Source organism: Thunnus thynnus, chromosome 2 (assembly GCF_963924715.1).
Source record: "Thunnus thynnus chromosome 2, fThuThy2.1, whole genome shotgun sequence".
NCBI classification, from domain to species: Eukaryota; Metazoa; Chordata; class Actinopteri; order Scombriformes; family Scombridae; genus Thunnus; species Thunnus thynnus.
The window spans coordinates 15,791,678-15,816,326 of NC_089518.1; the positions used below are offsets into that span (position 1 = coordinate 15,791,678).

The following is a 24,649-nucleotide window of genomic DNA, read 5'->3' on the forward strand; positions in this document are numbered from 1 at the left end:
ACCAGAATTTTTGCAGTGACTGACAACAAGCACAAGTGAGAAAAACATGATAACTCAGCTTTTCAAAAAAATAGTTTTGGTGGTAATAGAAAACCACTAAACTCGGTTGAACATGTTTTTAAATGACTGTCAGCCAAAGGCAAGGTTATTACAATTAGGAATTTTCACATTAGCACAATCCATTCGGTAATTAATAGATTAAACACATTCAGATTTGTTGTTCACACTAATCTTATCCCTCCGCTGTGCTTGCCTCACCAGCCCAAGGAGATTACCTGGTGTCCATCCAGAGTGTTCCCCCCAGTTCGCGCCTGCATGTTCTCATCCCGTCTGACCTCCGTTACCTTCTTGGCTGATCCCAGTGCTGGAGGAGGGCTGCCAAGGGGCACATTCATCTACGCCACCTCTCCTGTACCAGTGCAGGTGGGCATATCACTGCAGAATTAACTCCTGCACTTATCTTTGCTATCTCAGATTGTTTGAACATGTGTTAGTGAGATAAACATGCTCTGATCCTTCTGCCTGTCCACAGTCTTTAGTTTGCTTCTCTTTGACCCTGCAGGCCCCATCTTTTTACTGGGAGATAGAAATTGTCTCCTATGGAGACTCTGAGGAGGACAGTGGGCCGATCGTGTCCTTTGGTTTTGCCACTGAAGCAGAGAAGCGAGACGGAGCATGGACCAACCCTGTTGGCACTTGTCTCTTTCACAAGTATGTTCACCTCCATACATATTAACACTAAGAGATTCCATCTTTGTGATATATTTCCCACTGCTCTGTCTCCCACTGGAGTTCTGACTGCTATCGTTCTCTTATGTGTTGTTCCGTCTTTGTCTTGTCTGTCTGTGTCAGTAATGGCAGGGCAGTGCATTATAATGGCTCCAGTCTGCTCCAGTGGAAAAGTGTCAGGCTGGATGTGGCTCTACTTCCTGGTGAGACAGAAAACAATTTTTTTTTCTCCATGTACAATGTTTCTTTTGTTTGATTTAGTCAATCTAGAGGCCATACTGTATGCTATGGCTTTGAACTACCGTGAAGTCCTCAGTAGCATTGAATCTTATCTGGCTACTCTTTCAAAACCCGTCTTGCTTCCTTAATATGAGCTCTATCTAGAGTGACAAAATTTGAAAGAATGTCCTTTTGCAACAAATCCAGGTGGTAATCTTGCATTTGCACAAACACAGGTGACGTGGCTGGAATAGGCTGGGAGCGTTCTGAGGGCACTCCTCCACCCCCTGGTCAGGCCCCTAAAGGGAGGGTCTACTTTACCTACTGTGGTCAGCGGCTCAGCCCCATCCTTGAGGATGTAGCTGGTGGAATGTGGCCCCTGGTACACATTCAAAAGAAGGTAGGTTTCTGCTGGCTAAAGTGACCTCGAAAACTCTGTATTTTAACTATAGTTAATTGCAATTTTATTTATATAGCACATTTCGTTACAAGTAAGCGCAATGTGCTTTACATTGAAAAATAAAAATATAGGTATAAATATGAGAACATAGGTAACATAAGAAATAGAAATATAAGAATATAAGCATGAAACATACACCTAAGTAAACTTATAATTTGATTATGCACCCATATCTTATACGTCACCATTTTTTTGCAGCTTCAGTGACACAGTTTTCCCTCGGGATTACTGCAGTTAATCAATTTGTTTCTCCACCGTTTTGTAGAACTCAAAGATTCGTGCCAACTTTGGAAGCCGGCCATTTGCGTACGCAGAAGGCCAAGCACACAGGAATGCTGCTGACTTGTGTGTAGACCTTGCAGAGGAAATAAGTGCAAATTTTGAAGCACTCCCCTTTGCCATGGCCTCAGACAGTGATAATGACGCAGGTGCAAGTGTTACCTCTGACTCTGGCTCCCATGGACCCCCCTGTCGGATCGCAGCAGTGGCAGTCACCCAACAACGTATGTCTATCAACTTCATTACTGCCTTATCCTAAATCACGCATGCTTTTCCTTTACCACTTTAATTTTGCATAAATATCTTTTGGGGACATGTAGGAAGTGCACTAAACTGATACACTGTTCGTGTATCATTTTGTCTCTGAGTTGGTAACATTCATTAAACACATCTGTTTACCCTCTCCAGAGTACAACAGCGACCTGTCGTGTCATTACAAGGTGGAGCTCAGCTACGAGAACTTGGTCACCTCTGGGCCTGACCCACATCCTCCGCCTATTGCAGATGATGAGAGTGATGATGAGGATGATGATGATGTCCCAAGAGTGAGTGGGCTTTTCATTCTCTAATCACAGTGTCAAAAAATGTTTTATTCTTGTATATTTCATTGTTTATTGGACATTTTTTTTACCTTAGGAGGACCACTATGCCTTGCTGGTAAAGGCCTGGGAGACCAAAGTGTTCCCAACTATTCGTAGGAGGTTCCGTAATGAGGCTGAGAGGAAATCTGGGCTGGACCAAATCAAAGGAGCTCTGCAACTGGGTAAAAAAATAATGAATGTCATTTAAACATGACTGAAAATTCCAGTGTTACACATAGCTAATTACCTTAGCATTAAACAGACACTGTAATACATTTTGCCCACATCATTTGCTCAAGACAAGAAACCTATCCTTTAAGCTTTGAATTTTTGCATACATTTGGTTAATGTAGTAAGTTAACTAAGAGGAACTTTGACACTCTATGGTGCGTTTCAATGGCAACAGGCATGGTTGACATTGCAAGACAGACAGTGGAGTTCCTCTATGAAGAGAATGGCGGGATTCCGCGCGACCTCTACCTCCCTACCATCGAGGATATCAAGGATGAGGCCAACAAGTTCACTATTGATAAAGTTCGCAAAGGTACCTTTCATCTACACCACTATACCTCCTCACTAAGTTAAAATGAGCATTTAAAGCACTGTATTAAAACAATGTTAATATGACACATGGTACTCAGCTCTTTGACTATGGATTTTTGCAATATCATTGACCTCAATGATAATCTGCTTATTCAACACAGGCTTGACTGTCGTCATCCGCTGCCCAGATAGCAACAATACCAACAGCACTACAGGGGGAACAGCCCTGCCCAAGTTTGCCATTCGGGGCATGTTGAAGACTTTTGGTTTGCATGGAGTTGTGCTTGATGTAGATTCTGTAAGTACAATACTTCATCCTGCAGTGTTTTGTCATCAGCAAAAACTCATAGATAAATTCTTACTGGTTTATGTGTGTGTGTGTGTGTGTGTGTGTGTGTGTGTGTGTGTGTGTTTGTCTAGGTGAATGAGCTGGTACAGGTGGAGACCTACCTGCGCAGTGAGGGCGTGCTGGTGAGGTACTGGTACCCTATTGAGATGCTGGAGCGCCCTCCCGCTGGATCTCGACGAACTGCTGCTAATGGCTTAGTCTCACTAGACAGTAGCAACATTCAAATTCATAGGTAACATACAGTATGATGGGAAGGAACATTATACACATGCATCCTGTACTTGTGCTCAAGGTGAAATATGTTTTATTGCTTTTCTTTAGGGAACTGCTTCGCTGTGAAAGTGCATTGGCTCGGTTATACTGTCGGATGGCCTTGCTCAACATCTTTGCTCCCAAGAATCCCCACACCTTCACCCGTCTCTTCCACATACCTGCTATCCGTGACATCACCTTGGAACACCTGCAGCTTCTGTCTAATCAGCTGCTGGCTCCACCTCTCCCTGGTCAGTGTAAATGTATCTTGTGAATAACTGGATCTCTCACTGTGAGCTCCTTCCAAAAAAGGATTTCTGTTTTTCTGCTGACTGCTCTTAATTTTTTTTTCCTGCAGATGGCACTATTAGTTCTAGTTCAATCCTCCTGGCCCAATCGTTGCTTAACAACCTCCAGGGCCAAAGCTGCTCTCCCACAGATCTATTCTACCAGGGTAACGCTCAGCCCATCCGGGAGTGGCTGACTGTGGCCATCACCCGTGCCTTGCATCAAGGAGAGGAAAGCCTGCTGGAGCTCACCAAGCAGATCTGCTGCTTCCTACAGGTCAGCTCTGCCAATCTGTGCTTCATTTAATAAACTTGTCTCTGGATACACAGCCACTTTGTAAAGTTGCTGATATTCTCTTAAAAATGTTTTCACTCCAACAGAATGCACCAGAGCAGTTTACATCTGAGGAGTTTCCTGTGACAGAGTCAAAGGTTAGCATGGATGTCAGCTTTCCAGGTGCTGCATTTGTGATCGTATCCTGCAAGGAGAGCCAGCTAGGCTGCCGCAAAGAGTGAGTCCCTTGGCAGTAATCAAATTTAACAATTCATGGTGAACCCAGATTTCTTACCTCTTCATGTCCTGCTAAAAATGTTTACTTCTCCCTTGTCTTTTCTACTCCATTAGCTCAAGCCTGTACAAGGCTCCCTGGGCACGAGTCATGGTGTATGGCCTGGGTCACAAAGTACGAAGAAACGGCCAGCTAAATCTGATGGAGGCAGTATGTTATCCTCTGGATGCCTCACCCACCAACACAGGCCTTACTCCCCCTCCCACCACCAACCAATACCCCTCTGTTATCATCCCCACTGATAAGGTTCACATCAAACTGGGTTAGTATCTTATTCCCAAAAGGACTTCATATAGGCTAACCTGAATTTTATAAGAAAAATAATCAGCATAAAATGGAATTAAATATTCTGTTGCCTTGATTCTAGGGGTGTCGCCCCCTCCTGGTGCTGTACTGGTGCTGCACTCCTTGCCGCTGGAGTTCCCTCTGGCCATGGCGTTCGCTGAGCAGCTGTTGACGTGGAAGCTGGGAGAGAGCAGTGAGCGATCAGAGGACGAGCTGGACACAGTGCCCTCGTCTGTGCTGCTGCAGGTGGTAGAACTGCTAGGTACGTTGAACGCCATTTATTACAACACATCTCAATTTCACAGTTTGTCCCCGATTTCAATTATCCATATATTTAACCAACCTTTTAAATGTTAAGAAATGTGATTATTCTTCACTATTAACACCATACATCACAGGAAAACTTTCAAAGCTTGTATTTTACATCCCGCCAATATAAACTGTCATTGTTTTTTACATTATGTTTTAGGTGGTTTGCTTTGGACCACTGATCTGGCTCCTTCCATCAAAGAACTCATCTTTCACTTGCTGGCTGAGCTCTTGCGGAAGATCCACCACTTGGAGCAGCGCAAGAGTCCGGCTGGCCTGTCCAGCTCCATTGCTCTGCTGCTTAACCCCTGCCTAGCAGTACTCATGGCCCTGCAGACAGAACTCCGAAAGCTCTACGACCGGGAGACTCAGGGATGGACGGCTGCAGGGGCTACAGCAGGGGGGTCTTCATCTGGAGGTATTGCCTTGGCTCTGGGAGCCGAGCAGAGCCGGTTCTCCACCTATTTCCACGCTCTAATGGAGGTGTGTCTGGCTGTGGCAGAGGTGACGCTTCCCCTCAATGTTGGAGGCTCCTCAGTTGGAGCCCTGTCCTCTACCAGTGCCCCTAACCTCAGTGACTCTTCCTCATCCTCGTCATCATCCCCAGGCCAGACACCACAGAGCCCCAGCCTGCTATCCAAACGTAAGAAGGTGAAGATGAAGCGCGAGCGAGCAGCAGCTGCAGTGGCAGCAGCGGTCTCTGGGAAAAGGGGAAGTGGAGGTGCCCGTCTGTCAGAGAGCGACAGTGCCCTGCTGAACATGGCAGGTAGTAAGCCTGAAGACATGCTGTGGTTCCACCGCTGCCTCACTCTCCTGATGATCCTGCGACATCTTGCCAATAAGGATCCCCAGGGCTTGAGTGTGACCAGCGATGCAGTGACAGATGCCTGCCAGGCCCTGGTGGGTCCTACTGCCCACAGTCGCCTATTGGTGCTCTCAGGTATCCCCACGCACCTGGAGGAGGCGGTGGTTCGGAATGCTATCCGCAGAGCTTGCAATGCCCATGGAGGGCTCTTCAAAGATGAGGTCTTCATCCCTTTGCAAGAAGAGGACCCCAAGAAACCCAAAGCTGGAGCTGGGGTTTCTAGCCCTCAGGATGGCAAAGCTGGCCCTGAACCTGAACGCCCCTTCCCCAACAATGGCGGTCCTGAGAGTCCTGACAGCTCCAGTAGCGTGACTCCAGCCATGAGTGTGAGTGCTTCAGCTTCTACCAGCCAGACCTCCATCTGCAGCTCCTCTCAGGGAGTCTCCCGCACTGCCAGTGAACTTTCTGTCGATCAGGAGCCATCAGCTGTTCCACCTCTCACCCCTGCTGCTGCAGCTTCTGCTGTTACGTACCCCCAGCAGGGTCCCCAAGATCCCCAGACTGTTTCTAGTCAGGAGAGTTTAGATACCTCCCTGTGTAGTACAGGAAGTCTGGGGAGCCTGGGCAGCTTGGGGGAGCCTCTTGACAGTGGAGATACGCCGTCAGTGTCAGATGGGGGTTCTATGCACACAGTCACCTCGCTGGAGAGCAATGCAGTCATGGCAAGGCCCATCAAGGGCTATGCTGTCATTGAGGTGGGTTAATTAAGAGCATCATAATAGATTTAATCTGTTTGTGTTTTTGTAAAGATAAACAAAACCTAAGGGAATATACTTGTCTATCTTTAATTATAGGTTCGCTCTCGAGCCAAAGTGGAAAAAATCCGTGCCAGTCTTTTTAACAGCAGCGACCTGATTGGCTTGTCCAGTCTGGAAGGTGAAGAAGAACTAATGGAGTTGACCAATGAGGAGATCCTCACAGCCTCCAGTGTTAACCAAAGCCTGTTTGACACACAAGGCAGCTCTGCCCTTGAAGACTACTTCCTGGACAAGTCAGTCAGAGGTTGGTATTTGACTCTGATATCTTCTGCTTTCTCACAGTGACATTAATTCTGCCAGTGTAAAATCTTAAACCATCTGTCTCCATGTGTCAAGGTGACAAGCTTGTTCCCGGAGCACGAGATGTCCTCACAGACATTTTTAAGAGCTGTGTGCACTCAGAGCAGATGCTCAGCCTCACGCCGGCCAAGCCAGTTAAAGTATCTGACATTTACCTCAGCAAAGAGCAGATCAACTCTCAGACGCCTGGCAACCTACTGCATACTTTCTTCACCAATGTTCGGCCTCCCAAGAAAGTCCTCGAGGACCAACTTACTCAGGTATATAACACTTAAATACAGATGTTGCCTATAGACTTTATTTTGGTGGCCCAAATGAGCTGTTAACACTTAATACTCTATGTACATTCACATGTGTTAAATTAATTTGTTTTTATCCAGATTCTAAGGAAGTATGGCACTCCCAAGCCCAATAAGAACAAGTACAGCAAGGCAGGAAAAGAGCAGCACCAAGGCAAGGTAGTGAGCACCAAGAGGCCCATCACCAAGCCTCCCACCAAGGAAAAGTCTGTCCTCAACAGTGTCAGGTAAGTTATTGCACTACAGTTTGAATTTGCACTTTGATCCAGTAATTAAACTAAATTTGCAGGCCGCTTGTCTCTGCTAGGACTGCACTGAGTGAGAAGAAGACAGTCCTGAAGCCAAAATCTCCAGAGAAATCCAGACCTGATGAGAAAGATGTGGAAAAATCTCCTGCTAAAAAACCTGAAGGTTTGGCAATAATCATGCGGTTTCATTGCTTTCTCTCACTTAAATTTGGCATTGAAATTTGGCAATTCAAAGCTTGCAGCCCTACTATGATGCTTAACTAAACTACAAATGGTAAATTTTAGTCTGTTTTGAATCCAGCTGCGAGCTGTTTCACATACTGGTTTGTTTTCTTTAGTCCCAGAGGAGAAGTACCTGACACTAGAAGGCTTCCATAAATTTGCAGTTGACCGAGCCAAGCAGGACATCCGCAGCGTCTGGAGGGCAATTTTGGCTTGCGGTTATGACCTCCACTTTGAAAGGTGAGACTGGGAGCCAGACCTCAATAACCAGCACGCAGTCTACTGTAACCCAAATCCTACACACAGACTAGCTTTCCAGAAACTGATCATGCAGTTTTGTTTTGACAAAACATGTCATCTTCAAACCCGCAATTAAATTACATTTTGAAAGGATTTTAAAAAAAACGAGTCACTTCTGATTCATCAAATTTTACAAGCACAGAATGCAATTTTAAATTAATGTCGGCTGCCTCCTTGATTTTCACACTAGTTGTGAGTTTTAATGCAGTGTGACATCCGCCTGAATTTGCATTTTAGTTTCTGTCCTTCATCTAAAAGGCACCGCACCAGTTTGAAGGGATTACAACAAGCTATCAGTCTTGAATTCAGTAATAGACTATTTCTCAGATTTTTGACTTGTCCTACTTTGACAAAGTACACTTTTGGAATTGTTGAAAAATTTCAAACTTCAGATCAGTGTGAGTTTAATTTGTCTCTATTTTGTGACATTTAGGAGGTCTTGATCACTGAATGTGATGTGATATTATGTTTTATAATAGGACTGTTATCGTAATGTATTTATTTGTGACACAACATAATAGAAGGAGCTCTATTTAACATCAGCTGTGCGTCTGTACTAGGTGCACCTGTATAGACACACGTCATGCCCAGAAGGCCTGTAGGAAGTGGAGTTTGGAAATGGACGTAGCATTGGTCCAGTACATCAACAGGCTGTGTCGTCACCTGGCCATCACACCAGCCAGACTACACCCCCATGAAGTCTACCTGGACCCCAGTGATGCTGCCGATCCACGTGTGGCCTGCCTGCTAAGTAAGTAAACCACTGTTTAGAGAAGCATGACTGTACACTTTGTCAACTATATTTAACTTTTTCTTTGTCTGTGTGTGTTTTTTAAGGTGTACCTGTGGAGAGCCTGCGCTTGCGCTTTGCTCTGCTACAGTCCCTCAACAACACCCTGGAGAGTTTCTTCCTGCCGCTGGTGGAGCTGAGACAAACACACACCTATCAGAACAGTATTGCAGCGCTGTTATGTGAGGCCAAAGGTGAGCAAAAGATCTCAGCACAGATCTAGCAGGTCATGGGGACAACTGGCTGTGTGAGCCAAGATAGTGTGCTGTGGCTGTATAAGTGTATTTGATCTATTTAGGACATCTGTCTATCTGAACTGGACTAAAACAACATGAATCTGATCCTTTTCCCTCTCACCACTTCCTCTATCCCCACTGGTCACAGGTCTGATCTTCTATGACACTAAGGTCACCGTAATGAACAGAGTACTGAACGCCACGGTACAGCGGACAGCTGACCATGCAGCTCCAGAGATTACACTAGACCCTCTAGAGATTGTGGGAGGTAGCTGATCCTTTCACTTGTTCACATGTTTAATGTTTCATGTCACTTGTACTGGATCTTTGCAAACATTCTCTATGTGTGTCTGGCATGTGTCCTTCAGGTGAGATCAGATCATCAGAGAACACATACTTCTGCCAGGCAGCACGCCAGCTGTCTTGCATGCCATCATCCCAGCTTTGTGTGAAACTGGCCAGTGGGGGAGACCCAACCTACGCCTTCAACATCCGCTTCACTGGAGAGGAAGTTCATGGCACAAGTTAGAAATTCTCCTTTTACATCTTTTTCTGTGCTGCCTTGCAGTCTTGTAATTGCCGACCTGGTGTATTTTTCCAACCTGATTCTAGCTTTTATGAAACTGTCTCTCCAGGTGGCTCCTTTAGACACTTCCTATGGCAGGTGTGTAAGGAGTTACAGAGTTCTGCTCTTTCCCTGCTGCTTCCCTGCCCCAGTGCTGCAGCCAACCGGAACAAGGTAACGTTTGTCAGTATCTGACTACATGTTCTGTTTTTGACTGAATAACCTGATACTGCCTGAAATCTCAATGTTTCCTCACAGTTTTGATATTAGACATTTTGTAGTGCCATAACAAAACAGCTGAGTGTTCAGTTCCAAAGTACAATCTCTGACTACAGGATCATATCTGTCAGACCACAGCTAATCACAGATGTTGTTATAAAATGAATCATGATTGTATTTTGCTTTCCTCAGGGGAAGTACATCCTGACGCCCTGTCCTATCAGCTACGCAGAGGAACAGTTGCTGCACTTCTTTGGTCAGCTTCTGGGCATCGCCATCCGTGCAGACGTGCCGCTACCTTTGGACTTACTGGGCTCCTTTTGGAAGGGTCTGGTTGGCGAGTCCCTCGACCCAGAGCAGGACCTGCAAGAGGCCGACGTGCTCACCTATAACTTTGTCAAAAAGTTTGAAAATGTAAGGGAACTGTATCTTGCTCCTCATGTAATTCTACCCTCTGCATTTTTCTTGTTGGTATTATGCTCCTTTCCCTGCTAAAATCAACCTACCAGTGACCTCACTTTATCCTCTCTTCTTTGACCCTGCAGGTGAGTGATGAGACAGAGCTGGAGACCCTGTGCGCTGAGATCTCCTCCCAGCACCATTCAGGAGAAAGCCCCGACTCCCCGAGCCGGCCCTGCTGCACCTTCACCTACGTCACTATGACGGGCGAGGAGGTGGAGCTTTGTCAGGGAGGTCGCAGCCTCACTGTCAGGTACAGGGAACTTGCTCAGATGATTGTCCTCATGCGGTGTGGCTTTTCTTGTCATTATTCATTCTTTCAAACTGTAGTTACCCACCTATAGTTTGCTGTCTTCATCCTGGATGTATCGTGTGTTTGTTTGTGTGTGTTCAGCTGGGAGAATAAGGATGTGTACGCGCGGGCGGTGCGGAGCCTTCGTCTGAGGGAGCTGCAGAACGTGGAGTGTATGACAGCAGTGCGTGCAGGGCTGAGCTCCATCATTCCCCTGCAACTTCTCACCATGCTCAGCCCCCTCGAGATGGAGCTGCGTACCTGCGGCTTGCCTTACATCAACCTGGAGTTCCTCAAGGTAACACATACATTTTTGTTGAAAGTGACAATTGAAGTTTATTTTAATACATTACAAAAGAAGTGGAAGCATGTAATGGAAGTAGAAGCACCCCCACGTATTATCCAACCCTGCTCTGGACCTTCAGAATTGTAAGGTTTACATGAGAAACACCTCATTTTCATATTATTTTGTATTTGGAGTATTTATCAAATCTCTGCTCTCTCTTCCTCTGCAGGCTCACACCATGTATCAGGTGGGTCTTATGGAGACCGACCAGCACATCGAGTTCTTCTGGACCGCTCTGGAGATGTTCACTCAGGAGGAGCTCTGCAAGTTCATCAAGTTTGCCTGCAACCAGGAGCGAATCCCCTTCACTTGCCCCTGCAAGGACGGGGGGCCCGACACGGCCCACGTTCCCCCGTACCCCATGAAGATCGCCCCCCCTGATGGAGCAGCAGGTAAAGGGCTATCAAGCACTGATTGGACAGCAGGACTGCTATCTCTGCGTGATGCTCTTCTTAGAACTGATAGCGATTATCGTAGCAGCTCATCTTGTCTTGCAACCTTTGACAAACTTTGAACATGTTGTTTGTTATAGTTTAATTAGTAGGTTTGTGTAATGGTGAGACACTCTGCAAGACACACTTTTAGATGTAAACAGACACAGCACATCAGATGTCATCAATGTTTCATAGAAGTAGAACTGTCTCCCCTTGTTTTAGTTTCTTGAGTCTCTGTGTAAAGTCACAGGCTAAAACAAACAGTCTACTAAGGTTTGCTACAGATAAGATAGGTTAACATTCTTACTCACTTTTATCTCCTGAGACAAGCGCAATATCGCTAACGCTTGCTCCACAGTAACTTATTAGCCTTCAGCAGTTCCATGAAAAACTCCAGCGCTAAACATACATAACAAGACACATAGAAGGATGGAAAGTTCAACAGCAGATGATTTTGTATTTTTGTATCTTGATACATCGTCCTGTCTTTCTGCTCTCCAGGTCAGCCAGACTCACGCTACATTCGCGTGGAGACATGTATGTTCATGGTGAAACTGCCCCAGTACACCTCTCTGGACGTGATGCTGGAGAAACTGCGTTACGCCATCCACTACCGCGAGGACCCACTCAGCGGCTAAGAAGACTTGACAACCCAACTTTCCCGAGTGTGTGTACTTCCCATTCCCCACTTTAACCACTTTACTTTTTTGTTCCCTGCCTCCCTCAGACTGGACCACCTACTCCTCTGCTCCAGTAAAAGCACAGCATTTATTTTATTTTAGTTTTGGTGGCTATTAATGCTTTGCATGTTTACCCCCCCCTGCTTCTCTTTTATCGCAGTTTACGCAAACTTCCACATTTATGTTTGATATTTTTGAGGAATTCAGGGAAGATAATCTGAACTAGCTCTGACACCGCTGAGAGGTGTCTGTTCTGGTTGCACTGAGTTTGAGGATGGCATTGAAGTGAAACTGTGACACCTTTTTTTTTTTTTTTTTCCTTTTTTTTTTTTTTTAAATCACCTTCTCTCTTCCCCCTAACTTTTTAACAGAGGGTTTAGCTAATTTACAAGATTCTGTGAATACAACACCTTATTGGGATGACATCAGTTCTGCACTTTACAGCTGCAAGTTCAATTCATGTGTGCTGAAGTCTCTTTCTCCGAATGCTTAACCTTGCTGCCTCCCTCTGTCTCCCCTCTGTGGGGTGGATTTTCTGAAACATGCCTTTGCTGTTAGAGCCTCTCTTTAGAGAGTGACGCTGGCTGTGTGTGAAAAAGAAAACCCAAATGATTTTCATAGAGTTCTCTGACATTCAAGACGGAGGTACGACTACTTTCAGAAAAAGGAAACGTGTAATGCTGCCTATTTTTGACCACATCAGCTATGAGCAGGCAGAAGATGTGAACAAGTGCTGTATAGGATATTATGAAGTTTACTGCCTGTTTTAAAAAAAATAAAAAAAAGTATGAACTGCTAATGGACAAACTAACTTATGCCTATATAAACTGAGTACATTTCATCCGAGTCTCCGAAGAGAGGATATTTAAGTCATGTAAAAAGTCATATTAATCTATTAGTTTATGAAATTGCGTTTAATTTTTTTGATACCTGAGTAGCTGCGGCAGCATGGTAGGTCAGGTAGACTGGAGGATAACGAGAGGCCTGCTGGTTGCTGGTTCTGACATACTTGCATTTCAGGTTTGTGAAACCTGTGTTGCTTTGTGAAATGGGAAGGAGATAATGTTCTAATGAGCTGCTCTCCCATATTATTTGTGTGCTACTGCTACTGAATGTGCAAGAAATCCCCCATTCCCCCCCCCCCGCCGCCCCGCCCTCGCTCCCCAACAACATACACAATCTACACACCAGGGGAGGGGCGGCGGATTATCTTTGAGTTCTGCCTTTTTATAGTTTTCTTTATCGAAAGACGAACAAGATTCTGCTGGGTTTTTTGTTTTTGTTTTGTTTTGTTCATTGCACACATAACCAAATGTTTAGCTGTGTAAAAATTAAATAGGAAAAAAAATGTAAATAGACTGAAGTTATGTTTGATGGCAGTTTTTATTAATCGCTGCTTCACTTCACCTTATAATTTTTTGTTTTTGGTTTGCACTACTCTTCCAAGAAAAAGATTCTAAAATGAGCAAACTAGGTGATGTCTGTTGGATATCCAGTTTGTTGTGTTGTTATTTTTTATGAATTTTTTGGAAATACCAGTAATCTATCACCTTTTGTCTTGTACTCAGATGGATTCAATTTCTTCTACTCATGGTGAAACATGTTTTCTTGTGTGAGTAAAATCGCCATTTTACTTGGATTGAAAAACACAACAGAATTGATATTTGACGCATATTGGATTGTTGAACTGCTTGCAACTTTGGTTTGTGGTTCTGTTCTTTTTCGAAGGGTAATATACCGCTGCTAACAGGGACGCTCTCTCTTCTACTTCCTCCTCCGGGGGGAAGCGGACAAGGTTATAAAAAGGACATATCCATACAAAGAGGTGTTGCGATAAAATGTGTGCTGTACATTTACTTGATATTTATTACAATTATTTATGGTTGCATTAACTTAACTTTTACTGTCTTACCTCTGCACATCAGAAACTTAACATATCTAAAATGGATTATACAGATGTAAAGAATCAGATGGCATTTGAGATTTCTGTGTCACAATAAAGAAATGTCTTCATGTACAAATACTGTTTGAATATCCTGCTTTGTGTCCTTTACACATGTTGACCTGGACACTACACTGCTGATACCGTTCAGATAAACATCCAGTGTGCTCAGGAAAACAGATTTTATAAAAGGATGTTCTCTATTGCAAAATGGGTCATTTGCATACTTGACTGAACATTGCTGCCACGGCATAGCGGACACGCCTGTTACATGTCTGTATAGACAATGAGTGTAGATAATGATGAATGATTCCTGTGGAGCATGTTTTTGTCTCCTTGGGGACATGCTTTTTACGCAAGCCCCCAGCAACCGACTCTGGTTACGTCATTACTGCCTGTAAATCAGACACCTCAAAGCAGCAAGTGCAGGGTCAGGCCAGTTCTAGCTGGATCCCAGTCATACTTCTCATGGACTCAGTCTGTCCAGTAAGTCTTACTCATTGTACAAGATTGTACAATGAAAGTGTGGCCACTATATGAACAATAGTAGTGATGTAACAACAATAAAAACAAGTCAAATTAGTAGTAGTCTATTTTTTAGCTAAGACAGGGTTAGCCTGAAGGAATTCAAGGAATGCCTCCAACATGTTGACTGCTTGGTTTCAAAGGAACTGTTGCTGGCATACAGCTGTCTCCCCTCTTTCTGACATAAGGGCCCTCCGCCCCTGTTTTAACGACCACCCCCGACCAATAAACAGTCAGGAAAAGAGCCACATCCCCAACAAGTCAGCCTATCGAACTCTAGGAAGTCTCAGTGGTTTCAAAAGGCGTGGACACTTCTGCTGTGTTCATGCGACATGTGACTGACCCACAGACAGCTTCTTTAGCCACCAAAAGATTATTTTATGACGGACAGGCCATTTGACCTGTCTGAAATATACTGCCATGTAATAAAAATCCGAAATCTAAGAAGAGTGGAAGACGAGACATGGAAACATGCTCTCTGCGTTGACTGATTTCACTTACTGCATTCTTAAAAGTTAGGTCATATTTAAAAACTTTTATGTATGATTAACTATTAACTGATTCAGTTATGAAGAAGTATGGCTCATGGATGCAACGCTTAATAAAGTACTCCTTGAGGAGAGCGGGACTTGAAGAGGAGCACAATCACATTTGTATGACGAATTATTAAATTGGATGAGAGAGACTGCAATTTAGCTGTAGCCTAAATAATTATCACTTCCCATGTGCAAATACATTGTAGTATGTCTCAACTGCCTTTAAATACCATGACAAGTACCATACATACCATGTACAGAACATGTGCTTTATATAGTTCATGTACACATCATATACAGTATACCTTACAACTTCTACTGTTCTTCTCGTGTGTATTTTGGGGAGTGCAATTTATGAAGATATATAAAATCCAAGGGGAGGAATAAGATGCTTTGCTTATAAAAGACTTAGATGTACAGTATGAACTTGGTGCTTATGGAAATCTCTTTGTAATCTTGTGATCTTAGGAAATATCTTTTATATCTGAGGTGTAACTAACCAATATTATCAAGAGAGGGAAATGATTCTTTACGCACAATATTCAGAAATATAATTTATTCATATTTAAATACATTTTTAAGTACAAAAATAGGAGAACAACATAAAACCACTTTTACAAAGAAAGCAAGCTAAATACACATGAATAAAATCTAAATGTGTCTGTATACTTTTTTTTTTTGGAAAGACAACTACCTCTACCAGAGCATTAACAGATTTTTACAAGAACAAAACATCCCTTCAGCATGTCACCCTCACATCTGTCGGTCTCTGTGCTCAGAAGAGTTTCACAGTCTGGAATGATTGGGTCTATGGAGCACATGAATCATAGGTTTCGGGATTGAGACCAGCTGATGGAGGAATAGAGGAAAGGTCTGGAAGGCCACGCTAGATAATACCAAGCTGTTTTTTCAGCCTCCTTAGCTGCTCCATGCTGATGTTGTTGCCTCCGCACACCACAATGACCACAGGGCCCAGGCTCCGCGCCAGCTTGTCCTCATCCTGCAGCCTTTTGATGATGCCACTGTAAACAGCTGCCAGAGCTGCACCGCAGGCGGGCTCCACCAGGACCTTCTCATCATCTGCACATAGAGGAGACACCAGGGGAAGATCAGTCTCATGGCTACTTCTTGTCATTTTAGAGTGTGCGTCTGTTAAGGCTCAGATCGTACTCACCTACAAAGCTTTCCACAGCTTTCACAGCCTCCTGGTCTGTGACTACTTCTGAGAAAACTGTGTGCTCCCCCACCAGCTTCAGAGTCTGTGCAGAGACCCTTGTCAGGCCCAGTGTGGTTGCAACACTAGAGAGCAAAAAGAAAGGTCAGTCTTAGCCACAGGAAGAGGAACTGTGTGAGCAGAATGCAGGATGATGGTATTTAGGTGTAATAGCATCTATGACTAAGGTACGTACCTGGTAATTTCAGGTAAAGTGACCAGCTCTCCGGCCTTCATGGCTGCATTGAGGCTATGTGCTCCCAAGGTTTCCATAGCTACAATGGGCACATCAGCCCAGTTGGCGCGGCGCAGGCCCTCCACCACTCCGTTCAGCAGCCCTCCGCCTCCCACCGACAGCACGATGGCTCCCGGCTTCTCTGTCATGTCTTGCTCCAGCTCCTTCACCAGAGATGTGTGGCCCTCCCTGCAACACACAAACACAACCCTGACCTGTCAGTTTACTGGTAAAAACAAACAAACAAAAAAACAATGAATTTAAAGTGTGTTATAAAAGGCTGATCATATAAGTAGCCCACGATGTAAATTATCTACGGTTGTGTCTTTGACTGTGACATTCACCGTGTACATGAATTATCTTGGGACCCCTCAAAGTTAGCACTGTGATAAGATACAGTGTGTCTGACATAACACCTCTGCAACTGTTCTATGAGATAAGACAGGTGTTACTGTCAGACCTTTGCATATTTTAAAGCAATTTCATTCCCCTATGAGTGGGGGAGAATGTGTCTTATCACTGCTCTCTCCTTCTCTATCTACTGACAGCAGAAAGATTACTTTTCATAAATTTCTCCACAGAGTACACAGTAAAATGAAGTGCTGTCACAATCCCTGAGGGGAAGACAGGCTGAGGCTGTCTCACCAGATGAGAGGATCATCAAAGGGGGAGATGAATATCCAGCCGGGGTTGTTGGCCACAAGCTGCCGTCCGTATTCAATGCTTTCATTGAGAGCCTGAAAAAGATGAGGTAGAACTTCAGTTAATCTGATAAGTTAGATTAATATCACAAAAGTATTTTTTACTGACAATAAATTAAAACAAATATAATCTAAATATAAAACATCAGGAGTTTCCTTCTCTCCATCCTAACTGGATGTATTAAAAGCAAAGAAATATGAATGGACTGTTGCACAGATAGATTCTCTTTGACACCTTTTCTTAGCTTCATAGATCACCTACATGTTGCTATTCATTTATTCTCCACTTTGGTTACATTTCTGTGTTTGAGTGTTAATCTTTAAAAACATTTTAATTGTTATATTCAGCTTCAATTCCTACGTTATCTGCTTGTGTGTTCTTATCATTTTGTATTCTCAGTCTGTCCTAAAAGTCATACTTGAGTGTACAAAATATGTACTGTGCATCTTAAAAGTAAACAACACATGAACTAACCTTGCCATGGATGACCACGGTGGCGCCCTCGTCCTTCAGTCTCTCCACTGTGGGGTTTGGGGTGACACTTGGCACGACGATAGTTGCAGGAACACCGAGCTGACGGGCAGAATAAGCTGCAGCCATCCCAGCATTTCCTCCTGTTGTGAAACAGAAGAAATTAAACACCTAAACAAACATCAACAGAGGAAAACAAAACTCTCAAATGGATTTTTTCTGCTTTGCTGCTCACCTGAACAGCAGACGAAACGCTCACATCCTCTCTCGGCCCACTGGAGAGAACCAAAAAGACACATTACAGTTAAGGATCTTAAAATCACAGGTGGTTAAAACAGGACAAATCACATCAATACGTCACCACGGCACAGAAGAGAGTAACTCACTGTTTTGCAGAGGTGACCGATGCCTCTTATCTTAAAGGATCCTGTGGGCTGTGATGAGTCCAGCTTGAGGTAAACAGAGGTGCCTGCCACTTTAGTCAGGGCAAGACTCTGCCTTACTGGGGTGGCCACATGAAGAGGCTGATGGTTCTTCATTTCACTGTGGAGCAAAGAAGCAGAGAAAGACAATGAAGACAGTCTGTCAGATGTAAAACATCAATAACTGTCAATAATTATAAGCTATTATAAGAATGCATGCATGACCTCTAATGTTTGCTTCAACTCACCAGAATCAGATAGATGACAGGATATTAAGCTGTGGTGGATATAAATGTTCCTTATTCCTTTGCCTCTTGCAGCTCAAAGTGCATATATACCTACATGTGCCATGGGCTTGTCAAGTAGGCCTACTTGCTGACCAATCAGCGTCAGTCATTCTGCCAGCAGACCCCGCCCACTGACCGCGAGATGAATTAAATTCCTCCAAATAAACTTTTTGTTAGACAATAGAGGCTTTTTCAGGATATGTCAGGATCTGGTATAAACTGGAATACACATATTGTCTGCACTGGTGTGACTGGGGGGACATTGCAGCAAATAGGAGCAAAAAAAAAAGACGAATTTCCGTTTCTTGCTTTCATAATTAACAAGGATTATTTAAATTTAATTGTCTATTTGATAGAAAAGGTGTAAAAACTCGTGAACTTTAAGCAACCTTACATAATTTCACCCTCTTCTCGCCTCCCTTGAAACACCCCCATGACATTTTTACACGCTGTCCTCTGCGTGTTCTTCTCCCCTCTAAAGGAAGTCGCAGGCACCGCTGGCATTACCAAAAGAGTCGCTACTATTTCGGCTCCCACTTCACTACCAAAAGCGGGCTCCATGAGCAGCCACAGCACGGACGGTTCAAACCTGAATGATCCGGTGTTCCAGTGTGAGCTGCTGTCCTTGCATGACAGGAATAAAATGTTTTAAAGTGAGGTTGATCAGTATATCTATCACAATGGGCAAGAAAATATTATACTGAGGGCCGTGGTGGAAAGTAACTAAGTATATTTACTCATGTACTGTACCTAAATACAATGTTGAGATGCTTTGATTGAGTATTTCTTTCTTTCATTTCTGCTTCTTTATTCTACATTTCAGAAGGAATATTGTAGGCTATATTTTTTTTAAAGAAAGATGAAAGTCTGCACATTGTAGCTCCCTTAGATGCAGTTTATTGACACTTAGACATCCACTAGTACACTAGACATTGACTTTGACTCTGAGGAGACAACTTGATACTCTCACACCAAAGGCTCTGACTGAGGACTTTAATATCAGACCATTCCTGTGATTGTTTATTCGTTGATGCCATCTTCTCTTCAGGTGTGAATTAATTTCTGTGCTGTTGATTAATATCTGTATTATTTTATGTATGATTTTTCATATTTGGGTAGACATCTGATGGTTGGATATTGTAGACTCCTGTTTAAAAATGAGAGACATTGTTTTAGAAAACTGGTGGATGTCTCAACATCAATAAACTGCATCTAAGGGAGCTACAGTTTGTGGACCTTCATCTTTCTTTGTTCCATTGTATCATTAGTCCACCTCCTGTTTGAAGTTTATGGGGTGTGCACGTCTGCTACACTTTTTGGAGGCTATATTTTTGCACATTTACCTGACAGCTCTGCAAATTAAGATTTAAAAAAGAATAATAAATAAAAAAGAATATTATTTTATAAAATACGATGACAAAGGAATGTGATGTAACAGATTAAATTGCCAGATGGTATATAAAGAACTTAAAATGAGCTCCATCAGCCACAATATTAAAGGTCTGCTTACAGGACATTGCATCAGCAATAATGATCCAATGCTTCCTGCAGCATAATGAGCACTTTTACTTTTTATAACTTTTACTTGAAATATTTCTACAATGTTGTATTGCTTCTTTTAACTACAAAGTTAACCAACTGAGTACTTCTTCCACTAACCGACCTCATTTAATAGATGTAGCTTATAGGTCGTTCTGTCAACTGTTGCCACTTAAACACCAGTATAGCAAAGTTGAGTTTGAGAGAGAGAGGGAGAGAGGAGTTTAGATGTATAGATATACTGTTGACAAGAATAGCCTCTGCAACCCGATAAAGGAATCTTAACATGCAACACAGTATATCAAAATGCAGCAAGTGGCCTACAAAGGCTGCAGATATAGCCACAACTATGAGGAGCACTTGATGTAAAGACTGAGACCAAACTTTATAGCAGACAAGTAGGCCTACGGAGCTCAGCAGCCTGTTAGAGCATAATGTGGGTAACATTTTACAATACACGACATCAAATTGTACTGCTCTAACAGAATTAAGAGAACAGGAGATTCAGAAGTTGTTAATCAAGCTTGGTCTGTACACATCCACACAGTTCTGACAAGAGGCCTAACTAGTCAAGAAGAGAAAACATCAGTGTGGACAGGCTTCGATAAATAAACCAGAGGCTCATAAATGATCAAACCATCACCAGTCTAACAATTCTTTTGAAACAGAATTGTACATCCAGAGTATTTAAAACAGCGTGAAAACCAAAACTTCCAAAAGAGGTCATTAATACATTAAGCAAGAATAATGCAACATGTTTAGATCATTCTTCACTGATCATTATGCTTTAATGCATGAATCAATTCACTACGTGTCACAAATTACTGCTGCTCACTTTAAAAAAAACAAAGATCAAGTCACTATGAGTTTTATTTTTTTCAGACTGGTAGTAAGATGTACACATCTAGGCCTACATGCTGCTCCATGATTCATCATGTTAGATACACATCTGTTCACATTAGGGGCAGATGTGTTTATGAGAGTCAACTGCTGTATTGGGAATCTTGTGCTTTTTCGTTTTCAGTTCCTTGGCTCTGCCTCTCTCCCTGACATGTTTTGTCCTGCTGTGCCCTCAGGTGGTGGAGGACTGCTACAACAGCCAGAGGGAGCACAGCAGGGGTCAGCAATTAGGTTCAACCATGTGCCAGTTTTTTCAGGATTTTTCATTGCAGCCTTCAACCGGTGCAGCGGAGAGGCAGACCTAACACGGTTAAGGACTGTATCTGAGAGGGAAAAAACATCATCAACACACCATTTCTGTTTGACTGCCAATCATTTGTGTTTGTAAAGAACAAATCTGTTATGGTTGCACAGGCTAAAGTTTTGGAATTCACATGTTAAATTTTAATTTCTGGCAGGTTTATTAGACTTTGACATAGTTTTAATGCCTATCCTCATGTGGGGGCAGTATTAGATGTTACAAGATTATATTGCAACAATTGGGATTGTGTTGATTTTCTTGTCTGCAGTAGATTTGTGAAAAAATATGTAAAAGTTTTGATGTGAACTATGAAAGTGAAAACTGTCAGGGCCAAATATGTTTGCTGCAGGGCCGGATTTGGCCTACAGGCTGCTATTTGCTTACCACTGCAGTACAGCTTTGCTAAACATGGACCAAAATTGTAACAGCTGACCACTTTGCCCAGTTTCTAATCCAGTTTTACAGGAACAGCAAAGTAAAACTTGTAATCTCTAATTAGCAGCTATAAGAGTGAAATACAAAGATTTCAAGTTCAGTTACTTCGTGCAACTTATTTTGTACAATATTTGACTGCAATGATGGTTGAACTGTGATAAAATATGTATGTAATGTATGTAATATGTAATAAAATATTCAGGCTAAAGCAGCTGCTTGCACAACATGCGCAAGAAGCTTTCATGGAGGACAGCTGGTTTGATGAGACGGCAAATTATTATCAGGCCTGTTATTATGACACATTATTTTTCTAGATAATCATTCAGACACACATTCAAATAAAATGAACTTTAAGTTTATATTTCACTTAATGATTGCAGACACAGAACATGGAAACTCCTATAATGTAAAGACTGAAAGCACATTTTATAGCGGACAGGTAGATACGGGCTTGATCTCAGGCCTTTTATAGGTTGGTTGGACGACACTGTAGATCACACAGGTGAGATGTGACTGTAAAAACAGATGTGCACAAAATGGACCAGGAGGATTTCATGGTTGCTATGTTTTGTCTCCAGGTGCATCATCAATTGAATCCTTTGGGGAATATGCAGCACTAAACCACAATACCGACTGACATGATAACGACCTTAAGGTGGATTCAGTTTTATCACCTGACCTTGAGGGCCTGTCCTAAAGAAAGCTGTGTCAAAATCTAGTTTTATGACCTTCATTATTTAATTTTTGTGCTTACATGTTGCATATTTCTAATTAATATTCATTCAGGTTACCACACAACAAATTTGTTAAAAGGGGGTTAAAAGGGGCCCAGAAGCAACAATGTGCTGTTTGTTCCTGTGATCTGTCTAGATTGTTGCATTATATGATTATGTTTTTATTTTTATGATGAATGTGTTTTTTTAAATATACCTGGCTGCAACCAAATTTCCCCTGGTGGGATAATAAAGTTTGACTTGGCTTGACTCATTTAAAATAATGTCTTTTTCAAGGGGAAAGTTCCATTTTGGCAGAAAATGCAGACATGAAATTCACATTATTCAGTGCTGTTTGTTGCATTTACTGTACTTGTAAATCATCACTCTAACATGTGTGTGCATTGTTGCAGTTGGATGTGCCCATCCACCTGCAAGAGCATGACTATTGGAGCGGAGGAAGAATCTCTTGATGTCGGGCAGACAACCCAAGGAGGCCTAGAGCCTTTGGCTAGTGTCCCTTGCTACAGGCAGGGACAACCAGGTTAGACATATGATTTTCATATTTTAGATAAAAAAAATGTATGTTCCAAATTGTGGAATTCAGCTTCACAAAATAACAAACACAGCTCACTATATTGAATGTAGACTACTGTATGGGCCTGTTGCACTGCTTAGTGGACTCATTTACATTGCAGTAACTTTCCTGTTGAGTTTCCATCAAATTTTCAAGTTCAAATTCATTCTTATTGTCCTTGAATTGAAATTTTTGTTGCAGTAAGAAAGGCTGTACCTCTAAAAATCCTGTAAAATGGATAGAATCTGTGAATGATTCCTCTGCATTGTGTTTAACGTAGATTTTTCTTTTGTGAGATTGTAAAAGTTTGTTAAGTAAGATGTTTACTGACATTCTCTCATGTGTTGCTGACCTTTCCAAAATATCAGCACTCTGCTACATTGGTAAACTTCCGCCAGAAGAAGAAGCAGACTTTTGTGGCCCGTCCTTCCAAACCTTCTCCTGAACTCCTGGAGGTGCTGAATTTGGTTCCCACTTCAATCCGTAATTGCTCAAGATTTTTCTCTTGTGAAATTTAAAAGTATGTTGTTAATTAAGATGTTTACTGACATCGACTTGTGTGTCGCTGACCTTCCGCAGCTGCTGAATTTAAAAACAAAACACCAGCACTCTGCTTCAACAGCAAACCTCCCCCAGAAGAGGAAGCGGTCCTTTGAGGTCTGCCCTTCCAAACCTTCTCCTTGAATTTGATTCCCACCTGCAGATTCTGGCAGAGAGCTGTATCCCGAGCCTCCACCTATGGCCTCTACTGGCAACCAGAGGATTTCGACTTCACTTGAAGATTCTACTAGATAGCCTTTACTTGGCAAATGAAGACCCCACTCTACCTGCAACTATTGCCACCCTTCACCTATAACTTTTTCTAGCAAGCTACAAATCCAATCTTCCTCCAGTCTACAGTAGCTCTATCCTCCACCTACAGTGTCTGGCAGCCACCATTTACTTCTTTCTGCAAACTTCAACCAGATGACAACCTGAAGCAGCTCCAACTCTCGCCTACAGTCTTTGGCTCCCAACTTAATGCAAGCTGCATCCCCCGCTGTGTTAGTATGTGTAAAGGGTTACTAGTTGCAATATTCAATGAAGACAAGCACTGGGTAGCTTTGCTTTTCCCAAGCTTTACCCCTGTTGTTTTCTATTCCAGGTCCCCTTGTTGCCTTAAGTAACCTTCTGTCACCTGTTTCTCCTGCAGCACTCAGCTGTTTGTGATGTTACATGTCTTTCTCAGGCCATACCTCCCTTGGAGTTCAAACTCAAGAAGATCAGCCCTGCATCTGATGAAGCCACGTTCTACAACCTACTTGTAGTGATTGTAAAAGGGAGCATCCCCACCGAAATGAGAGTGCTTCCAGACTATCAAGACAAAGATGTTCATAAAAAGGAAAGCTAGTGGTAAGGCTGCGATTAATGTACAAATTTGCTTTCCCCTGACAACTATAAGTCTTTTTTACTTACCTTTTCATCTCTCCATTTTAGCTTTCAACTGACCCATGACCTTTACAAAGAAAGAAGTAGTAAACTGGAGGAATGAAAGACAAAGGAACTGAACTACATCTGAGAGTCATAATAACACATTTACAGTTCATTAACTGGTTATACTTTGCATTATTGCAGGCAGATGGTCAATCAATGGAGTACCCAAAGGCATCATCAAACAGTCCTTGGGTCAGGTGTTAGTCATAACAAAGTCTAACATGGCATGTTCCCCAAAGAAGTCATGAAGAAACAAAAGTAAGTAGTAAGTTTTAAATATTTTACAAGATCAGCAGAAATTCATTACATACACCCTCATTTAGGAGGAGGAGGAACTGTCGTATTGCCATGTCAAGACTTGAGTGGGAGAGAAGGGAGCAGGGACACACTCAGTATGGTAAACACAACCCTTCAGATAATATGCAAAAACATCATAGTGCAATAGCGTGATGTTTATAATTAAATTAAAGCTAAATAAATTAAAGCTTCTTATCTGTTTGAGT

General features: G+C 42.8%; 2 protein-coding genes across 5 annotated transcripts in view; one reads left to right on the top strand and one right to left on the bottom strand.

The window, feature by feature from the left end:
- Positions 1-13,899, top strand: part of LOC137194256 (probable E3 ubiquitin-protein ligase HECTD4) — a 37,364-nt gene extending 23,465 nt beyond the window's left edge. For 2 of the 4 annotated variants that reach the window (XM_067605984.1, XM_067605994.1), the window contains exons 46-76: positions 262-423; positions 563-711; positions 853-932; positions 1,185-1,348; positions 1,674-1,911; positions 2,096-2,232; positions 2,324-2,450; positions 2,675-2,812; positions 2,973-3,109; positions 3,232-3,392; positions 3,482-3,663; positions 3,771-3,976; positions 4,081-4,211; positions 4,325-4,530; positions 4,636-4,815; positions 5,023-6,422; positions 6,522-6,729; positions 6,822-7,045; positions 7,166-7,311; positions 7,374-7,495; positions 7,671-7,794; positions 8,415-8,605; positions 8,692-8,838; positions 9,029-9,148; positions 9,249-9,404; positions 9,516-9,619; positions 9,857-10,078; positions 10,210-10,376; positions 10,518-10,713; positions 10,931-11,153; positions 11,697-13,899. In XM_067605984.1, the coding sequence (XP_067462085.1) occupies positions 262-423; positions 563-711; positions 853-932; positions 1,185-1,348; positions 1,674-1,911; positions 2,096-2,232; positions 2,324-2,450; positions 2,675-2,812; positions 2,973-3,109; positions 3,232-3,392; positions 3,482-3,663; positions 3,771-3,976; positions 4,081-4,211; positions 4,325-4,530; positions 4,636-4,815; positions 5,023-6,422; positions 6,522-6,729; positions 6,822-7,045; positions 7,166-7,311; positions 7,374-7,495; positions 7,671-7,794; positions 8,415-8,605; positions 8,692-8,838; positions 9,029-9,148; positions 9,249-9,404; positions 9,516-9,619; positions 9,857-10,078; positions 10,210-10,376; positions 10,518-10,713; positions 10,931-11,153; positions 11,697-11,833 (6,285 nt within the window). In that variant the 3' untranslated portion in view covers positions 11,834-13,899. The remainder of the gene's footprint in view (positions 1-261; positions 424-562; positions 712-852; positions 933-1,184; positions 1,349-1,673; positions 1,912-2,095; positions 2,233-2,323; positions 2,451-2,674; positions 2,813-2,972; positions 3,110-3,231; positions 3,393-3,481; positions 3,664-3,770; positions 3,977-4,080; positions 4,212-4,324; positions 4,531-4,635; positions 4,816-5,022; positions 6,423-6,521; positions 6,730-6,821; positions 7,046-7,165; positions 7,312-7,373; positions 7,496-7,670; positions 7,795-8,414; positions 8,606-8,691; positions 8,839-9,028; positions 9,149-9,248; positions 9,405-9,515; positions 9,620-9,856; positions 10,079-10,209; positions 10,377-10,517; positions 10,714-10,930; positions 11,154-11,696) is intronic. The other 2 variants (XM_067606003.1, XM_067606012.1) reach the window with 1 other exon arrangement.
- A 1,520-nt stretch (positions 13,900-15,419) lies between these two features.
- LOC137172125 (L-serine dehydratase/L-threonine deaminase-like) lies at positions 15,420-18,850 on the bottom strand. Its single transcript, XM_067576394.1, has 8 exons — positions 18,170-18,850; positions 17,886-18,042; positions 17,735-17,774; positions 17,503-17,642; positions 16,972-17,063; positions 16,288-16,515; positions 16,053-16,177; positions 15,420-15,958 (listed from the first exon to the last, which is right to left on the bottom strand). The coding sequence occupies exons 2-8, from the start codon at positions 18,036-18,038 to the stop codon at positions 15,765-15,767; spliced, it is 972 nt and encodes a 323-aa protein (XP_067432495.1). The 5' UTR covers positions 18,039-18,042; positions 18,170-18,850; the 3' UTR covers positions 15,420-15,764.
- Between the last annotated feature and the right edge of the window lie 5,799 nt (positions 18,851-24,649).

Bases quoted from the DNA above. Each gene is read 5' to 3' on its own strand.
- LOC137172125 (XM_067576394.1), bottom strand. From the start codon at position 18,038: ATGAAGAACCATCAGCCTCTTCATGTGGCCACCCCAGTAAGGCAGAGT. The intron at 17,775-17,885 runs GTGAGTTACTCT...GGTTCTCTCCAG, and splicing joins TCGGTCACCTCTGCAAAACA to TGGGCCGAGAGAGGATGTGA. The intron at 17,643-17,734 runs GTGAGCAGCAAA...GTTTCACAACAG, and splicing joins GCGTTTCGTCTGCTGTTCAG to GAGGAAATGCTGGGATGGCT.